Source organism: Pelodiscus sinensis, chromosome 3, assembly GCF_052426305.1.
Source record: "Pelodiscus sinensis isolate ZL-2025 chromosome 3, ASM5242630v1, whole genome shotgun sequence".
Classification (NCBI taxonomy): domain Eukaryota; kingdom Metazoa; phylum Chordata; order Testudines; family Trionychidae; genus Pelodiscus; species Pelodiscus sinensis.
The window spans coordinates 27,586,498-27,606,283 of NC_143054.1; the positions used below are offsets into that span (position 1 = coordinate 27,586,498).

Here is a 19,786-nt window from a genome sequence, read left to right on the forward strand (position 1 = left end):
ATAAAGCCCTTTTCCGGAGGATCTCTTATTCCTACTTTGAATAAAGCCCTTTATTCCGGAGGATCGCACCAGTCTAGACGCTTTTTTCCGAACTCACAACGTGCTTTTGTCTTGCACTGCGGCCAATATCAGATGTTAATGATCACTAAGATAAAACATCTGCAATCCAACCCCACTCACACAGATCCCTATGCCTGGGCAGGGCTCCACTGATTTCACTGGGGCTCTGTCCAAAGCTCCAACTGCAGGATCAGGGCCGAAGTCTATACATTAGTTCTCTATGAAAATGCTTACAGAGCAACTATACAGCTTGGGTACCAGTACTGATACTATACAGTAGGCACAATGTAATTTACAAATTTGCTACAGATTTAGTATCCTAAATTAAAATTAGGTATGGCTTACCTGATACCTGGGATTGAAGCCCATGTATTGATGGCACTGTTCACAGTGGTGGTATGTATTGTATGCAGCATACTTAGATAATCTCATTCGAGTTGTTTGACGGCGCATATACATGTCTTCCTGTTTTCTAACCATTGATCTGTCTGGAAATTAAAAAATGAACGGTATCAATTTTAAGTAGATTCTAGGGCCCATGATATCCCCTAGTGATAAATAAATTGTTTTTGTAAACATAAGCAGCCTTAGGCACTGTGGGAACACCAAACAAAATAGGTATTCAGCCTGATCTTAGAACGATTTATTGTGTGTATCAAAGGGAAGAGAAAATAACTGTAGTTGTAAGTGCTTTGTCATGATAGTTTTGTGCTTGTTTATAATAATGTAGAGGTGCAGGTAAAGTGTAATTATTAATGTATTATTATTATTAATAATAATAATAATAATTTGATGAGTGTTGACTTGTGCTGGGCACAGAACAGAGAAGACAACACCATCTCTGCTTTCACAAGGCACAGTTTAAAAAGCTCTCTCCAACTTATTTCTTTTGTGTGACATTTTTAAGAATCTGGTTCTCACTCAGGGTATGTCTACACTACAGCACTAATTCGAACTAACTTAATTCGAATTAGTTAATTCAAACTAAGCTAATTCGAACTAGTGCATCTAGACCTTAAAACTAGTTCAAATTAGCATTTTGCTAATTCGAACTAGCACGTCCACATAGAGTGGACCCAGAACCAGGGTTAAGGATGGCTGGAAGCAATGCAGGCAGGGCATCAGGTTAGGACTCAGGAATGTCTCAGGCTAGCCGAGGGCTGTGCTTAAAGGGACCAACCCCCACCCCGGACAGACAGTTCTCAGGGGTTCCCCGCTTGCTTTTCTAACTTGATGAGGGACAGCAAAGCAGTCCTGGCTTGGAGTGCCCTGAGTGCCCACGCTCGGCACATCACAGCACTCAGCCATCAGCCCAGTTGCACTTGCCGCAGGCTGCCATCCAGGGAGGGGAGTCAATCGGGGGGCTGCAGGACAGCTTCCACCCCGAGGAGCCCGCAGAGCCACCCCAGTCCTCCCCATCGGGGGCTCGTACCCCATTCCTCCCTCACCTCCTTCCACTTACCCCTCCCTAGCCCTCCTTCCTGATGTACAAAATAAAGGACACGTGTGTTCAAAAACAGAAACTCTCTTTATTGAACAAAACTCGGGGAGACTGGGAAAAGGAGGTGGGAGAGGGGAAGAGAGAGGGTGGGAGAAGGGAGGGAAACTAAAATGATCAGAGGTTTGGAACAGGTCCCATATGAAGAGAGGCTAAAGAGACTGGGACTTTTCAGCTTAGGAAAGAGGAGACTGAGGGGGGATATGATAGAGGTCTATAAAAGCATGAGTGGTGTGGAAAGGGTGCATAAAGAAAAGTCCTTCATTAGTTCCCATAATAGAAGGACTAGAGGACACCAAATGAAATGAATGGGTAGCAGGCTTCAAACTAATAAGAGAAAGTTCTTCTTCACAAAGCAAATAGTCAACCTGTGGAACTCCTTGCTGCAGGAGGCTGTGAAGGCTAGAACTAGAACAGAATTTAAAGAGAAGTGAGATAAAATAATGGCAGTTGGGTCCATGGAGTGCTATTAGCCAGGGGGTAGAAATGGTGTCCCTGCCCTCTGTTTGTGGATGGCTGGAGATGGATGGCACGAGACAAATGGCTTGGTCATTGTTTCAGTCCATCCCCTCCAGAGTACCTAGTGTTGGCCGCTGTCGGCAGACAGGCTATTGGGCTAGATGGACCTTTGGTCTGACCCAGTACGGCCATTCTAAGCTCAGGGTCGGGGGTCTCAGTGGACCCCCTTGATTTTCATGCAAACCTGATCCTGGGTGGCCAGGCTGGCAGCTATCCTGCCCTAGACGGCCACTTTCCTGTGCCTACTGCGGACGTCGTGGATGAGGTCCACAATCTCCGCACTAGACCAGGTGGGCGCCCGCCTCTTGCGGACCCAGGCAGGCTCCCGGGAGCTGCCAGCCTGGTCCCGGGAAGAGGCAGAGGGCTGGGTGGCAGCGAGTAGCTGGTTCGTGCCATGTCAGGTGCAGGGTCTGCTGGCTGGGTGCTGGCAGGCTTGCATCTGGCACGGGCACCGTAGCCAGCCCGTGCCCCTTTAAGGGCTCCGGGGCCGGGAGGGGGGCAGACGAGTTTCCCTGGTGGTGCCCAGAGTGGCCACCAGGGAAAGCTGGGGAGGGCTAGCCTCCCACTAGTTCGAATTAAGTGGCCACACAGCCCTTAATTCGAACTGCTTAATTCGAACTAGGCATTAGTCCTCGTAGAATGAGGTTTACCTAGTTCGAATTAAGCGCTCCGCTAGTTCGAATTAAGTTCGAACTAGCGGTTTGTATGTGTAGCGCCTATCAAAGTTAATTCGAACTAACGTCTGTTAATTCAAATTAACTTTGTAGTGTAGATATACCCTCAGAACTGTTCAGGGTTGGATGATGGGGGAGGATTAGTAATGGGATAGCAAATGAAAGAAGTTTTGCAGTTAACGCAATGGACTGCTTTCTAAGAACTTAAGACCAGCCATTCTGCGTGAGATCAAAGATCCATCTAGCCCAGAATTCTGTCTGCAGACAGTGGCCAATACCAGGTGCCCCGGAAAGAATGAACAGAACAGGTAATCATCAAGTGATCCATCCCCTGTCACCCATTCTCTGCTATCTACTAATTTCATTTGATGCCTCCTAGTGCTTGTGTTATGGGAAAGAGTGAATAATTCTTCTTGATTCACTTTTCTGTATCAGCTACAATTTTATAGACCTTTCTCATATTTCCCCTTAGTTGACTTTTTTCCAAGATGAAAAGTCCCAGTTTTATTAATCTCTCCTCATATGGCAGCTGTTCCATACCCCTAATTATTTCTGTTGCCCTTTTCTGAACTTTTTTCAATACCAAGATATATTTTTTGAGATGAGCCAACCACATCTGTGCACAGTATTCAAAATATAGGCGTACCATGCATTTGCAGAGAGGCAATAAGACGTTCTCTGTCTTATTCTCTATACTTTTTTTAATGATTCTATTTGGTTTTTGACTGCTGCTGAACAGACACATCCACAATGACTCAAAGATTAGGGGTGTTAAATTGTGGCTAACTGACTAATCAAATAGTCGATGTATTTTGCATAGACCAGTGGTCACCAACCAGTAGATCAGGATCTACCGGTAGATCTTGGAGCCTCTGACAGGTGATCCTGATAGGTTTGGCCTGGAAGCTACCAAGTGCTGGCACTTCAGTTATCCCTCCACCCACTGTCATGCTGCTCCTGCCCTCTGCCTTGGAGCTGTCCCCCGGGAGCCTTCCGCTTGCTGTGCAGAGTGTGGGAGGAAAAAGAGGGGGGAATGATGTCAGGGTGTTCCCACTTCTGTACCCTGTCCCCATACAGAGAGAAGGGGATGGAGGGAGCCTAACTTATCATGGCTCGAGTAATTATCCCCATGGTAATTGCTGCTTCTTGATGTGGCTGGCATGTCCCTGCAGCTGCTGAGAGAGGCAGAGCAGGGGGGTCTCCACATGCTGCCCTTGCCTGCAGACACCACTCCTGCAGCTCCCATTGATCAGTAATGGGGAACCGTGGCCAGTAGAAGCTGTGGGCTCAGTTCCTGTGGATGAGGGGCAGCACATGGTACCATGGAGCTGTTGCTGTACATGCCAGCTGCTTTCAGGAGTGCTGTAGGACCAGGGCAGGAGTAAGCCTGCCTTAACCTCACTGCTCCACCACCTGGAAGCCATCTCAGTTAAATGGTGCCCAGTCAGAGACTACATCCTGAACCCCTGTCCCAGCCCTGAACTTCTTACTACCCCCAACCTCCTGCCCCAGACGTGAGTCCCCCTGCACCCAAACTCCTTCCCAGAGCTTGCACCCTGAAACTTCTCCTGGATGCTAATCCCCCACCCAGGCTAAGGCCAGAGCTCCTCCCACACTCCAAACCCCTTAGGCCAAGACAAGAGCCTGCACCCCAAACCTCTACTCCAGCCTGGTGAAAGTGAGTGAGGTTCAGGGAGGAAGGGGGATGGAGTGAGCAGAGTGGGGCCTCAGAGAAGGAGTGGAGCAAGGGATGGACTCAAAGAAGGAATGAGAAGGAAGTAGGACAAGGGTATTTGGGTTTGAGATAGATCTCACATTGTACTTAAATTGAAAAAGTGATCTTGTGGTTAAAAAGGTTGGAGATCATTGGCATAGACTATTCAACTAGTCGATAGGGTGTCTCCACCTCTGAAGTATAGAAACAGCCCTAGGCTGTTTAAAGGTGAAAGTACCACATGGAGCCCAAGGTCAGCTGGTGACTTCCTGCTGACCCCGGGCTCCATGAGGCGCTGCTGCTTTGAAACGCTGCGGGATGACCCTGGCGTCAGGCTCCCCGCGACATTTCATAGCGGCAATTCAGCTTAGAGCCCAGGGTCACCTGGGGACTCCCCCACTGTCCCCGGGGCTCCATGTGATGTTTTGCCTTTAAAGTGTAGCAACAGATCTAGGGCTCCATGTGGCGCTGCTGCTTTGAAACAGTGGGAGAAGCCTGTAGCCGGGCTCCTGTGGCAGCATTTCAAAGCAGCAGTGCCACATGGAGCCAGGGGTCTGGCCCCAGGCTCCATGCAGTGCTGCTGCTTTGAAGTACCCCTTCTTTCCCCCATCATTTTATACGTATAGTTGGGATTATATTTTCCAGTATGCATTACTTTGTATTTATCAACATTAAAATTCATCTCCCATTTATCAACATTAAAATTCATCTCCTATTTTATTGCCCAATCACCTAGTTTTATAAGGTGCTTTTGAAGTTTTTCACAGTCAGCTTCAGACTTCACTATCTTGAGCAGTTTTGTATCTTCTGCAAATTTTGCTACTTCACTGTTTACTCCTTTCACTAGATCATTTATTAACATGTTGAATAGAACTAGTCCTAGTACAGATTCCTGCAGGACACAACTAGTTACCTCTCTCCATTCTAAAAACTGATAATTTATTCCCATGCATTGTTTCCTGTATTTTAATCAATTATCAATCCATGAGATCACCTTCCCTCTCATCTCATGGCAGGATTCTGTTTCTGGCATTGTGTCACAGTTCTTGTGAGACACTGGGTATGTTCAAATGCTCTGGTTATTAGCTGCCCAAGCTGCTGAGCATACAGAACTCCAGATGAAAATCAAGTCCAAAGCGCCTCAAAATAAAGGCACCTAAAATCAAAGGCCATTTTTGCAAATGTCAGTGCTAATCCCTCTTGGCCACCTGTGCAAAGGTATTTAGACATGTAAAGATGTATAGAAGTACCTTGTGAGATGTACTCCAGCCAAGCAGAGCTCGGTGCCTAATCTGCTTAGGCACTTTTGTAAATCCCATTTGGTGCCATTTTTTGGGTATAAAATTATCCTTGAAAATCTGGCCCTCTGGGTCTCATCTCAACATCAGCAACATCTTTGATAGGACAAGCATCCTTGTGGATAAGGGGAAAGTAATAGATGTGGTATACTTAGACTTTAGTAAAGCATTTGATACCATCTCACAAGACCTTCTTATCAATAAACTAGGGAAATAGAATCTAGACAGTGTACTGTAAGGTGGATACATAAGTGGCCTACGTCTAGACTACAATGTTTTATCAGAAAACAATTTGCGTACCTTTTTCCAATAGTTTTGTCAGAAGAGGCTTTTCTGAAATTTGGGGCATCTAGATAGGGCCAAATTTCGGAAAAACCTCCTTTCAAAAAAGCCCTTCTTCCTCGTGGAAGGAGGAAGACAGGGCTTCCAAAGAGCGTGTCTGCTCTTCCGCAAAAGAAAGCAGAAGAGCAGATGTATTCCCTGGATGTGGCAGAGTTCTTCTGGGATACCGGAGGTATCCCAGAAAAAACCCATAGTCTAGATATAGCCTGGTTGCATAACCATTCTCAGAGAGTAGTTATTAATGCTTCATAGTCACACTGGAAGGGCATAACAAGTGGGGTTCCGCAGGGATCCGATTTGGGACCATTTCTGTTCAATATCTTTGTCAACAACTTAGATAATGGCATAGAGAGTACGCTTATTAAGTTTGCAGATGATACCAAACTGGGAGGGGTTGCAAGGAGCATAGGGTCATAATACACAATTACCTGGACAAACTGGAGAAATGGTCTGAGGTAAAAGCGACGAGGAGTCCTGTGGCACCTTATAGACTAACTGAAGTGTAGGAGCATAAGCTTTCGTGGGCAAAGACCCACTTCATCAGATGCATCTGATGAAGTGGGTCTTTGCCCACGAAAGCTTATGCTCCTACACTTCAGTTAGTCTCTATGGTGCCACAGGACTCCTCGTCGCTTTTGCAGATTCAGACTAACACGGCTACCCCTCTGATACTCGGTCTGAGGTAAATAAGGGTACGTCTGCACAGCAGGGCTAAAGCCGAATTAAGCTACGCAGCTTCAGCTACATCAACTACGTAGCTTAAGTCAAAATAGCTTAACCCAGCTTTAAGCATTATCTACACAGCAGGAAGTTGAAGGAAGAACACTCTTACTTCAACTTCCCTTAGTCCTCATGAAATGAAGGTTACTATGAGTTGGAGTAAGAAATCCTCCAGCTTGACATTATTTCAAAATGTAGTGTAGCCGTGCACTATGTTATTTCGGCTGCTGTGTAGATATGCCCTTAGATGAAGTTCAATAAGGACAAATGCAAAGTACTCCACTTAGGGAGGAACAGTTTCAAACATACAAAATGGGAAGTGGCTGTCTAGGACAGGAGTGGGCAATAATTTTTTGCCGGGGACCATTTTGGAAATTTCGAAATGGGCTGCACAGGAAGGGGAGGGGCATCAAGCAAAAGGGGCAGGAGCCAAGATATTTCTGGGTTCCCCACTCCCAGATAATGATTGGTCCGGGGGTGAGGGAGTGCCTTTGACTGAACCCCATGTTCCCTCAAGGTGCCCATGCCCCTGGCGTGGGAGGAGACTTTCCTTGCTCCCCTGCCCCTAGGCCAATTAGGGTCTGGGGGCGGGGGAGCTCATGAAGCCTCCTCCACTCTCCTTTCCCCCTCCCCTGTGAGCAGCGCGCGCTGCTTCAAAGCACCATGTGCTCCTGGCAAGGCAGGAGGAGGCTTCTCACGCTCCCCCGCCCCTAGGCCAATCGGAGGAGAGAAAGCACACAAAGCCTCCTCCCTCTCTCCCCTCCCCCTGCAAGCAGCATGCAGCACTTCAAATTGCCACATGCTCCTGGCAAGGCGAGAAGAGGCTTTGTGTGCTCTCCCACCCTCAGGTCCTAATGGTCTGGGGGCGGGGGAGGAGCAGGGCCTCCACAGGCCGGATCCATCCACTTGAAAAGCTGGATCCAGACCGTGGAGGCCCTTTTGCTCACCCATGGTCTAGGAAGTAGTACTGCAGAAAGGGATCTAGGAGTCATAGTGGACCACAAGCTAAATATGAGTCAACAGAGTGATACAGTTGCAAAAAAAAGCAAACAATCGGGGATGCATTAACAGGAGTATTGCAAGACAAGAGAAGTGATTCTTCCACTCTACTCTGCACTGATTAGGCCTCAACTGGAGAGTTGAGTCCAGTCTGGGCACCATATTTCAAGAAAGATATGGAGAAACTGGAGAAGGTCCAGAGAAGAGCAACAAAAATCATTAATGGTCTAGAAAACATGACCTATGAGGGAAGACAAAGAATTGGATACATTTAGTTTGGAAAAGAGAAACCTGAGAGGGGACATGATAGCAGCTTTTCATTACCTAAAAGGATGTTACAAGGGGGGGGGGGGAATTATTCTCCTTAACCTCTGATGATAGGACAAGAAGCAATGGCCTTAAATTGCAGCAAGGAAGATTTAGGTTGAACATTAGGAGAAACTTCCTATCAGGGAGGTTAAGCGCTGGAATGAACTGCCTAGGGAATCTCCATCATTAGAGATATTTAAGAGTAGGTTAGACAGACATGGGTTAGTGATGATCTAAATGGAGCTTGGTCCTGCCATGAATGCAGAGGACTGGACTTCTAGTTCTATTATTCTGTGAACATGCAGACCATGAAATTATATCACAGATGTCCTGTGAGTAAATTAATTAGCACAAGCATGTAGAGCAGGATAAGCAGCCAAGTGGCCAAATACAATTAGCAAGGGATAGTCATTCGTGGGCCACCAGACATTTCATTCACCTGAGCATCCATACAGCTGCTCACAGATCCTGTTGGCCATTGTTTGCTGTTCCCAGTCAATGGTAGCTGTGGGAAGTGGAGGCCCAGCCTGTGTTACTTCCTGCAGCTCCCACTGGCTAGGAATGGTGAACCGCAGCCAACAGGAGCGGTGAGCAACTGTACCTGCAAACACTCAGTTAAAGAAAGCATCAGGCGGCCTGCCAGAGAAACACATCTGGCCCACTCCTGATGTAAAATCTACAGTTGTTATGCGGGTTGGGCCAACAGAAAAGCCTGTTAGATCATTAAAAATAAAAGCATCTTTCACCTCTTACTCACAGCTGTAAATCCAGCTCAGGTTCCCTAGGACAGGCGGTTGCTATTGTGTGACTGATGTCAGAGCTGCCTTTTGAAATGAGCATGGTACTTCTTAGCTGGCAAAGGTCCACATCACAACCTGTCACCACCATCACCTTAACTATCACTCTTGTCACCAGTCTCCACAGGGTGACTAAGGAACAAATGTGGAGTCTAGTGACATTGTGATATGTATGTTCACCTAGTTGGTTCCCACCAACTTGTTTTTCACAGCCCATAAAACAGCCATCAAATGGATCACTACCTTCAGTGGAACACATTCAAACTGGTGACCTACATTTCAATCCTAACTTTATCCACATGCAGGAGCTGCCCTAGCCAGGTCAGAAATGTTTTTGGGCCCTCTCCTCTAGCAGCTGAACAAACAAACAAACAAAAATAGCCAGTCAATCAGGAGTGCAGGGAGAAAACAGCAGAGCACCACAGCAGTTCGGCATGCAGGCAATTGCCCTGCTTGCCCACACGTAGAACCAGCCCTGGAAACATGTAGTCTTATTGAAACATCATGGAACAACTCAAGCAAGTAAATTTCCTCAGATACATACACACACACTTACTAGTGAAAGGCTATGTAGCTTCCATGCTGCAAAACATTCACATTGCTCATCCTTATGGATTGTTTCTTATCTGACAAACTTTGAATCCTTTTTTAATTGAACCCTCATGTTATAGCTTTGTAAATTGTTAATTACATATCAACAGAATCCTGGTCCCGCTGGAATCATAGGGAGTCTTGGCCCTTTGCTTCAATAGGGCCAGGATTCCATCCATACTGTCTATAGTGGATGAAAGCAAATACATAAATACATGCAACTCTTTCTGTCCGCGTATACTTTAAATTCTGACCGTCACTGTTAATATTCTGAAGCCTTGTACAAATCAGACTGGCATCTTCATATTTTGGATCATGAATAGTGTAGTCAAAAGGTATCTTCTTAAATGTCTCAAAATCAGGCCACATGTCTCCTGGCTGGTGATAGCATTGATCTGATTCTTCTTGGAGTTCTATAATATTGGTTTAAAAAAAAACATGCAGTTTATAAAAATTGGAATAATGTTTACAGTTTTACAGAATGCTTTTCTAAAGAGATGCTTGAAATCAATTTAAAGATAAAAATGATTGCATAGAAAGAACCCCCCACTCCAACCTAAAGCAAGTCTATGCCATTCATATAGTTTGGAGCGGTGGGTTCTTAATCATTCTTCTACTATTATTTCGTTTACTATTTTAAGCAACTACATAGGTGAAGCTGTTTACTGCAGAAAAACTAGCAAACATCTAATCAATTACTCAATATTCTTCACCCCTCAATGCAATTATGGCTTTTAGACAGAGTAAAAGCACGTATCAGAAGCCATTTGGAATCATATGTGCAGTAATAATAAAAGCATCACAGCAAGGATTTTGCTGATAAGCTGCACCAAAATCAGCAGGAGCTTCTCCACTGACATCAAGCCATTTTGTAGATCAAGTTTTCAGTTAAAGGAATTTGGTTTGTTCTCTCTCTCACTAGTAAGGAGTCCAAGATGTTTGGGGGCAGCCCCTAAGCTGTTACAGCTAATGTCATAGTTCCACAGAAGTGAAGTAGAGCTATAGTCATTTACACCAGCGGAGGACCTGCTGCTTGGAAATCAGAAGTAAACAGGAAACTCAAGCAGAACTACTCACACAGGATGAAATGTCTCCCTGTCCAAAAGACCAGCCAGTATACAATGTATCAGTGTTTCTCAAACTTTTTTTTTTATAAAGTACCCCTTTTTCAAAAAAACCATTATAAGTATCCCCAGCACCTACAGTTTTCAGACACAGAAAAAAATTTTCTACCATTGCAACACATTTGTTTAAACAACTTAATTGTAGCCAGGCGAGCAATTAAATGTTTGGGTGTAAAAAGTACAAAAATAATAAACTGTAAAACTTAAAACAAAAATTCAGTTTTCTCCATATTTCAGTTGTGTTGACGTCCCCCCTAGACTTCTCTCGAGTATCGCTAAAGGTTCTCGTACCACTGGTTGAGAAACACTGCAATGTATTGTGAAAAGAAGGTGTTGAGGCCTACCCAGACTATGTCAAATGAGCACCAGTTTAATTGTAAGTGTAAAGGAAAGGCAGCATTGTGAGATACAGGCGATGTAAAATAAAAACAAAATTTGATTGGATAACCAACTGTTACCCGGCTTTTAAAGAAATATACAACAAAGTGCTGATTACCCCCAAATGAAGCAGACGAAAGCTTTCGAAAGAGCAAAATAAGACAACAAAAATCTAACGTCAGCAATTGTCAAGAGAGTGAAGAAATACCAAAATAAGGTATATAAGGTTGAATGAAACAAACCAAAAGTGGACGGGTTGCAAATCCAAAAAGCTAAGTCTAATCAACCAGGGCTCCCTCCCCGGCGCTAGATTTATTAAACTAACAATCAAAAATCAAACTGTAAAAAATGTAAACAAATCACCCGTAACAATTATAAACATATTAAATAATTTAAATAAAACAATTAATAAAAGTATAAAAAGTGCAATAAAATGAAAAGCAAGTGTTTAAAACTTTTTATCCCTGTTAATATAAAAAAATAGCTTTACATTGTTTGTGCAATAATAGTATTAATAATTGTAATAAAAATATTAAATATATGTAAAAAAATTTCCCCCAAACAGAAAAATATATAAAAATAAAACAAATAAAAAATAAGCAAATAGCAAATACACAAACACAAAAAGAAATAAAGTTATTGTCATTAAAGTATCTCATTTAACACAAGAAAATGTGAAAAAAATGTGTTAAAGCCTACCCAGAATATGTCAAGTAAGCACCAGTTTAATTGTAAGTGTAAAAAAAAGCAGCATTATAAGATACAGAAAATGTAAAATAAAAACAAAATTTAATTAAATAACCAACAATAACCCCACTTTTAAAAAAGTAACTCAAACAACAATATGCAACAAAAGTACTAATTACCCCCAAATAAAGCAAACAAAAGTTTTTGTAAAAACAAAACAAAAATCTAATGTCAGCAATTGTCAAAAGAATAAAAAAATACAAAAATATCAAAACAAAGTATATAAAGTTAACTGAAACAAACCAAAAGCAAACAAGTTACAAATCCAAAAAACTAAGTCTAATCAACCAAAGCTCCCTCCCCACACTAAATCTCACTGCCGCAAATAAACTTCCCCCCCCAAAAAAAAACCAACACCAGTGGTAAGTTACAACAAAAAATTTAAAAAAGAAACAAAGAAAAAATCATCTCCTAAATCTAAGCAATACTTCTAACTTTCTTAATGTAAGTATTATATATTTGTTAACTCCATAAATTGTTTAAAGGTAAATCAAGAAAGCATATCTGTAAAAGAAGTTATTATTTCTTGTTTTTTTTTAACTGTACTGTTTTTCTACTTTTTATTTGTATATTACACTGTCTTAAAAGAATCAAAAATAGTAAATTAATTTAAATAAAACATTAATTATAAAGTAAATAAAACATTAAAAATCTTTCTTTAACCCTAAAAAAAAAATATTCCTCTGTCTATAGTTTCAAATCCTTTAAAAAACCAAACCCCGTTACCAAAATGTATGATCCTCTCAGATGCTATGTAAGCACTCAAAACTCATTTAAATGAGACTTAAGGGAGGCATAAGCTTTGCACTGCTCCTCTGCACGGGGGAGAATTTTACCACCAAGAGTAAAAACACCATCAAATACATCACTGTGGAGGTGACTGATCAAAGTAGATAACCAAGCCTCAGAGATGTCTAGAATTACATCTGTAGGAAAGGAATGAGGAATATGCTGAAAAAAAATTGGACATTCAGAATAGGATAAGCAGGAATGTATGTGTGGTCTTTTCCAGATCATGTCATCTCTTTTTCACTTACAATGGATAAGACAGTGACTATATTGCTGATGGTTATAAATCTGTCAATGTTTCCAACTAACCTCATATTTTGAATGATCAAAAAAAATCATTCCACGCTTTAATACTGTATATTGTTTCTGAGCATGAGATGTATTATTTTTAACATACATAAATGCTACTGCCAAATTTCCTAGAAACACAGAGATGTGCTGAAAGGAGGAATGAGCTATAAATGGAGTGAAATTAGCTAATAAAAGGATTCTGAAATAAATGTTAAGGATTTTAACTCCTTAATTTAAGAACTATATTTAGACTGCAGTATTGTAAATAAACCACAGTGTGAAGGTGAAGAGCACAAGATAAACGAGTCCACAATTAGTCCAATTAAATCCAAAGCAAACATTTGTTCAACAACTTACTAATATTGATTTCTTCCTCATCATAAACATCCACTTCTGTCAGTCTAATCAACATTCTGGACAAGATACTAAGGAACTGAAGATAGGCTCCTGTTTTTCCTATCTGAAACAAACACACAAATCAGAAGCTGAAGAGTTGTTTATCACTGATGACATTCTGTCATCTCTTTAGAAACTTGAAATTGCAATGATTACTGTCATCTAATTTAAAAGTAGGTCAAAATCCAGCTCTTAAGTTCTGTTGCATGCACATGTTTATTCTTGTACATTCACAAGTTTATATGGCGTGATTAAGGACTCCGTTTACACAGATATTCAACTTGTGTGCAGGACATTAACACTCAAAATCAGGGGTGGGGAACCTTTTAGGGGTTGGAGGACACATACCCACAGAAAAATCAATTGGTGGTCACACAGAAGCGAGAAGCAAAAAAAAAAAAAAAAAACCCTTCACATGACCCCAATGAGAAAACGAAAGACATTCCTCACATTCCCCTCACACACCAGAGCCTTGGAAAGCCCAGCCTAGTAGTTTTTGTGTGCTCCAGCTGTACAGTGGGGTAGCAAGGCTGCTGGAGTACCAGCTGAGCTTTCCAATGCTGGTGGGGGTCCCTAAGGGTATGTCTACACTACCCCGCTAGTTCGAACTAGCGGGGTAATGTATGCATACCGCACTTGCTAATGAAGCCCGGGATTTGAATTTCCTAGGCTTCATTAGCATAAGCGGGGAGCCGCCATTTTTAAATCCCCGCTGCTTCGAACCCCGTGTAGCGCGGCTACACGGGGCTCGAACTAGGTAGTTCGGACTAGGTTCCTATTCCGAACTACCGTTACTCCTCGTGAAACGAGGTGTACCGGTAGTTCGGAATAGGCACCCTAGTCCGAACTACCTAGTTCGAGCCCCGTGTAGCCGCGCTACACGGGGTTCGAAGCAGCGGGGATTTAAAAATGGCGGCTCCCCGCTTATGCTAATGAAGCCCGGGAAATTCAAATCCCGGGCTTCATTAGCAAGTGCGGTATGCATACATTACCCTCCTAGTTCGAACTAGGAGGGTAGTGTAGACATACCCTAAGTCTCCGAGGTCAGATCGAGGCAAGCCTGGGGCCACATCTGACTCTAAGGTTCTCCACGCCTGCTCAAAATATAGCATATGTGATACCTTTGAGATATAGGTACACAAATAAAGTCACAATAGGCAACTTCTCTTCCCTGAACTACACTCTCTACAGTGGGCAGGAAAACACATAAGAACATAAACACATTTTTAATAAACTTAAAAAACAACAAATGGTCTGGTAGCCCTTTATAGACTAACAAAACATGTAGATGGTATCATGAGCTTTCGTGGACACAGCCCACTTCTTCAGATGACTGGAGTTTTATTGACTGGAATAGTTATTCCAAAATAACTTATTTCAAAATAGCACATCTACACTGCAGGGAAGCCTCAAAATTAGTCTGAGGCAGGCTTCCGTAATGTAGATGTGCTATCTCGATTTAGAGCCCCAGCAAGCACTGGGGAGGAATAACTTAGAATGGCCCTGGTGAAGAGTTATTTCAAAATAGCAGCAGTGGAGTGTTTAAACATGCCTTATTTCAAAATAGCTATTTCGGAATAAGCGTTATTTCTCATAGAATGAGGTTTACAGATTTTGAAATAAACTATCCGTTATTTTGAAATTATTTTGAAATAACAGAATGGTTGTGTAGATTGATTGTGTTTAGTTCCAGGAGAGTGTATTATGTACATTGTCTCTCTTGTTTGGAATTACTTCGGTGTGTCTTTATCAGAGTTTTCATTTAATCTGAAGTGACACTTGAATTTCCATTAAGACCATTTGCATTTTGTCAAAATTGGGTGAATCTAAAAGAGTCTCAGTTTGAGAATAATGATATGGAAAGTTTGACAGTAATAAGGTGACCCTAGCTCAGACATATGCACCTTATGAAATGGCAGGATCTCTTGCCATCAGGTACATTTTGATAGAACACAACTGCCTTAATGGGACAATAGCTTTCCATTTATTAAGTCATCTGTCAGCTCCAGAAAGCAAAATTCTAGAGCTTATGGATTTGCAGCATGACCTACTCAGTAAATGGAGCTGCCCGCAACGCTTGCTGCTGCTAACATTAGCTTTTACATCTAGCATCACTACCAAGGTAATTAAGATACCAAGTGGGGTAACTTTGCCTGTAAGAAAGCAGAGGTATGACAATCAATAACCTCAAACATATGGCAGTGCCCAGTGCCTTGTTAGATTAGATGTTTTGCGTTCTTTACAATCTTTTATCCTCCTTGATGTGGAATACTTACTCTGCTTCTTTTTCTGTCTACACAAAGTAGAAAGAGTGCAATCTGATGGAGAGAGAACAGCCAAGGCCTTGGAAGAAAAAAGGCTCAAGAAGAAGCAAACATCTCAAGGTTTTAGACCATTTATGAAAACTAAGACATGTAACACTGACATCTGCTCCCTCGTCTGATTTCTCTTTGGGTACACCTACACTTGCACCCTAGTTCAAAGTAGGGATACAAATGTAGGCGACCAAAATTGCTAATGAAGTGGGGATTTAAATATCCCTCGTTTCATTAGCATGATCTCGCTGGCGCGTTACTCCGCTGAACAGCTGTTTCAAAAGTGACACATTAGTTTGAACCAAACCCGTTGGTTCAAATTAACGTTACTCCTCATTTTTTTTCCACTGATTTCAGACACTACACAGAAGGATGATTAACAGGAATTATTCTCAGATACTAAATCCTGTGTTATTAGCCATCTGACCACTTTATCATCATCACTGCTGCTAAAAAAAATGTACTTTCATATCTTTACATTTCAAAAAATATGGCAAATGGGAAAAAGCTTGTATTTTTTTTCTAATCCAGTTTCTTAAGAGACTGCAGCAATGGTTGTCAAAGGCCACAATTATACTTACTGGTGGATCGACACTCTACAGATCGATCTTCTGGTGTTCGATTTAGCGGGTCAAGTATATGGGTCTATACTAGACACACTAAATCAAAGGCCGAGGGCAATTCCAGCTGGCACCTGTACTAGTAAGGGAAGCCAATGGGACCATTTGTTCCCATCAGCCTCACATCGTGTGGATGATACGGAAACACAATTTAAGATGTCAACTCCAGCTAAATAGTTAACATAGTTAACATAGATGGAGCTGCATATCTTACATCCACTTTCCGCTGCCGTGTAGACCAGGCCAAAGTGTAGTCTGTAAAACTCTTGTGGTTCACAGAAAACATGCTGATGGTCCATAGATGGTGCTCAGAAAGCTAAGAGATACATTAAATACTTTCCTAATATTACTTTCTCACGTGAGCAACAAGCTCTAGAAATTGGAGATCTTATTTGTAAGTGGTAGAGGAGGTGGTGTTAGTAGTCATTGATGGGAGGTTGCCCTGAAGACAATCTTTCTATTAGGCTGTTGGTTCACACAAAAGTGCTGTTTCCAGGGTATAAAAACATGACAAAAACTCAATAGCAATAGCAACAAACCTCTTTCATGGAATTTCAAAACATATAAAAATCTTGTCTTCCAGAAAAAAAAATTCAGTGAATTTAGTGGTCACAAATATTTGAGCATCCTGGGAAATGAATTTATATCCAGAGAACAAGTGAACTTTTTCACAGTACTGCACATTTATCTATACTGCCTCGGCAGTGTCTTAAAATTCTTGTAGAAAGACCACCCCAGCAATCAAGTAGCAGTACTATCTCTACAACTTTTTATTCCTTGCCCTCTGTTAATACTCCCAACAAGAAAAATAATTTATTTGGTGGATATCTTAATTTGGTCACTTGTTTACTAAAACGAGTCTAACAACTCCTTTCACATGAAAAGAATTCTTGACAATGGACATGAAGATAAAACATTTTCTACAGCAAGTTGACTTCTTTCCCTCATTAATTTCCAAAACCATTCCCAGGGGATCTGAAAGGCAATTGGAGTAGATCATTACACAAAGCCTTAATACTATGAACCTACAAACAAATCTTGAGACGAGACCATCCAAACCAGAATGTTATTCAAGAATGCGTTCAAGTGGAATCAAAAGACTATAAACAGCTTGTTGAAAATACTTTTGGACCAAGATAAAATTATATCAGGACAATCTAGAAGTGAAGGTCACCAACCATAGACCTTGAGAAGAATCCATGGTAATGTCTGGAACACCACAGAAACATGCAGCCTTCAAGACCAAATGCCAGATGATTTTCTTACCTCACTGTTAAAAAAAATTGGTGCAAAAGTTTGCATTAATGAAACAAAACTTCATGAGTTTCTATGAGTGCCACAGGTTGAGAATCTAAGGTGGACGACGGATGAGAAACAAGACTTTTTAGAAACTAAAAGTACCAGCAATATTACTCCAGAGACCAGTTAAAGTAATGGCTCCATTAGAATAGGGTGAATGTTCCAGATTTAATAGGTCTGGCACTTGAAGCATCTTCTCTCCTTCCTTTTATCCTTAGATTTGTCTTTCTGGATAAAGACAGAAATCTTAAGAAATGCAGATGTAGAGCCTTCATTCCCTAAGGATTTGGGTTCACTAGCTAGGGTGAGAGAATTTCTCTCCATATTTAATTTAAAAGAAGCAAGATAAAGGGCTTGTGAGAAAAAGTAGTACTGAGATTAGATAATGTCTAGTTTCTTTTGCCCCTTTTGTTCTTATGGACGTACTCACACTACTGGTTGATGTCTTTACATGCAGTTTTTAGCCATAGTTTGTTATTGGTATTGTGGTATCATCCAAAGACCTCAATGGAGATCGAAACTTATAGTGGTAAGGGCTGGAATATATCTTGGCTGGAAAGTAGCTATATATGAAGCATTTTAGCCAGCCTGGCAGGTGCTATATATATATGTATGCAGCAGGACTGACAGCCTCACCAGGCCTCTGGGCAACACGGGAAGCAGAATGCTCCATGCCTCTGACAGGAGTGCTGCCTCAGGTGGAAGAGATGAGGTGGAGTCTCAGCACTGCACCATGCCTCCCCCCAGGCAGCTCTGAGTGAACCGCATGGCACTCCAGCAGCAATTTAAAGGGCCTGGGCTTCAGCCGCAGCCACTACCTTAGAGGTGGTGGCCAGGAACTCCGGGATCTTTTATGTCACCAGGTCGCAGAGCAGTTGCCATTATTGGTCCCTTTTTGCCAGGCATGAGAGAGAGGAGGAAAATTCCTAAATGCTAAACATTTTGGCAGTGATATTTATTCACTACTTTTGTTCACCGGGAAGCTTGATTTTTCTTAAACTGACTTTTTACGTTGTATGGTAAGATAACAACAACAACGACTTTTTAGTGTCTGGAAGGATTGTGCCACCAATTCAGAGATCTTCCCCCAGCTTAGTACTCTGGTTGAATTGCTATTTATATGCTTAGAATGGCATATCTAATAGTTGATCTCTGTCAGCTAATATAAATTCTGGCTTTTTGTGGTTATAGTTAGTGGGTCAGTGTTACAAAAACTAAAAATCTAAGTCTTTGCTTTTAGCTTGGATTTATCTCTAAAGAGCTCAGGCAAGATATTATGGTGCTAAAATCCTCTGTGGATTCCTCTTAATGCAATAGGTAGCATACTCCACATATATTGTAATGGTTATGATATAAAACAAGCTCATGAGCAGAACACACTTCTGGAAAGAGAACAATTTATTTCCAAAGTGAGAGAGGAGCTCACATTTGCTATCTGTTTTCTTTCACCTTTCCATTGGAATAGATGCCATTCTACCATACCTTACGCCAAAAACAACCAACATTCTTAACTGTTTTGGAATTTTTAGAATATATTCCCTTTAGTATGTTTGGCATTTAGACATTAAATGGAGCTAAACAGCCATATCCCCCAATATACTAAAATGAGAATATACCCTGAAAAATGAAACACGTAAGAAAATGTAACATTTAATTCTTGATTTCCTCCATAAAATATTCACATGAAACGTGTGTATTCAGGAAAAACTGGTGAATATGTAATAAATAAATGCATGGAGAATATTTTTAAGGCCTGATCCAAATCCTATTAAAGTCAATGGAAAATTGCAGATCAGAACCTTTGTTCTGGAGACAATTAGAGAAGAGATAGAGTTGCAGAATAGAGTGTTCTTCTGAGGCGAAATTTGCCTCTATACAGAGGGCCAACCCATGTCCTATGCACCAGTTAATACCTCAAAATCAGGCTTGCACTCATGGCCCAAGAAACAGACAAATAAAGAAGCCAACTGTTTTCTGCATATACGTGGCCAATTACAGATATCATAAATAGAGCCTTGTGCGGATATACAATTTGTATCCACAACTGCAAAAATGTGCCATGGATAGCCGCATTCATGGATGCTAATACCTGCATATATATAAAATGGATATCCACAAATAAGTGGAGTTCTAGATACAAAATTCGTATCCACAATAGTATCTGCAAAAATGAGCCACAGGTATCTACAGATTTGCAAGTTTCTAGCCATATGTATTAAGGGTCTTCTATTCTCAGATGAATACAGACCTCCCACTGTCTCTGAGAACCACAAGCATACAACTGTGGGCAGAAATCACTTGTCTTG

General features: G+C 41.7%; 1 protein-coding gene across 6 annotated transcripts in view; it reads right to left on the reverse strand.

The window, feature by feature from the left end:
• Positions 1-19,786, reverse strand: part of GREB1 (growth regulating estrogen receptor binding 1) — a 169,665-nt gene that overhangs the window by 22,771 nt on the left and 127,108 nt on the right. For all 6 annotated transcript variants that reach the window (XM_089777049.1, XM_089777051.1, XM_089777050.1 and 3 more), the window contains 3 exons: positions 13,208-13,310; positions 9,776-9,934; positions 406-548 (listed from right to left, as the gene is read on the reverse strand). In XM_089777049.1, coding sequence (XP_089633175.1) covers positions 406-548; positions 9,776-9,934; positions 13,208-13,310 — 405 coding nt within the window. The remainder of the gene's footprint in view (positions 1-405; positions 549-9,775; positions 9,935-13,207; positions 13,311-19,786) is intronic.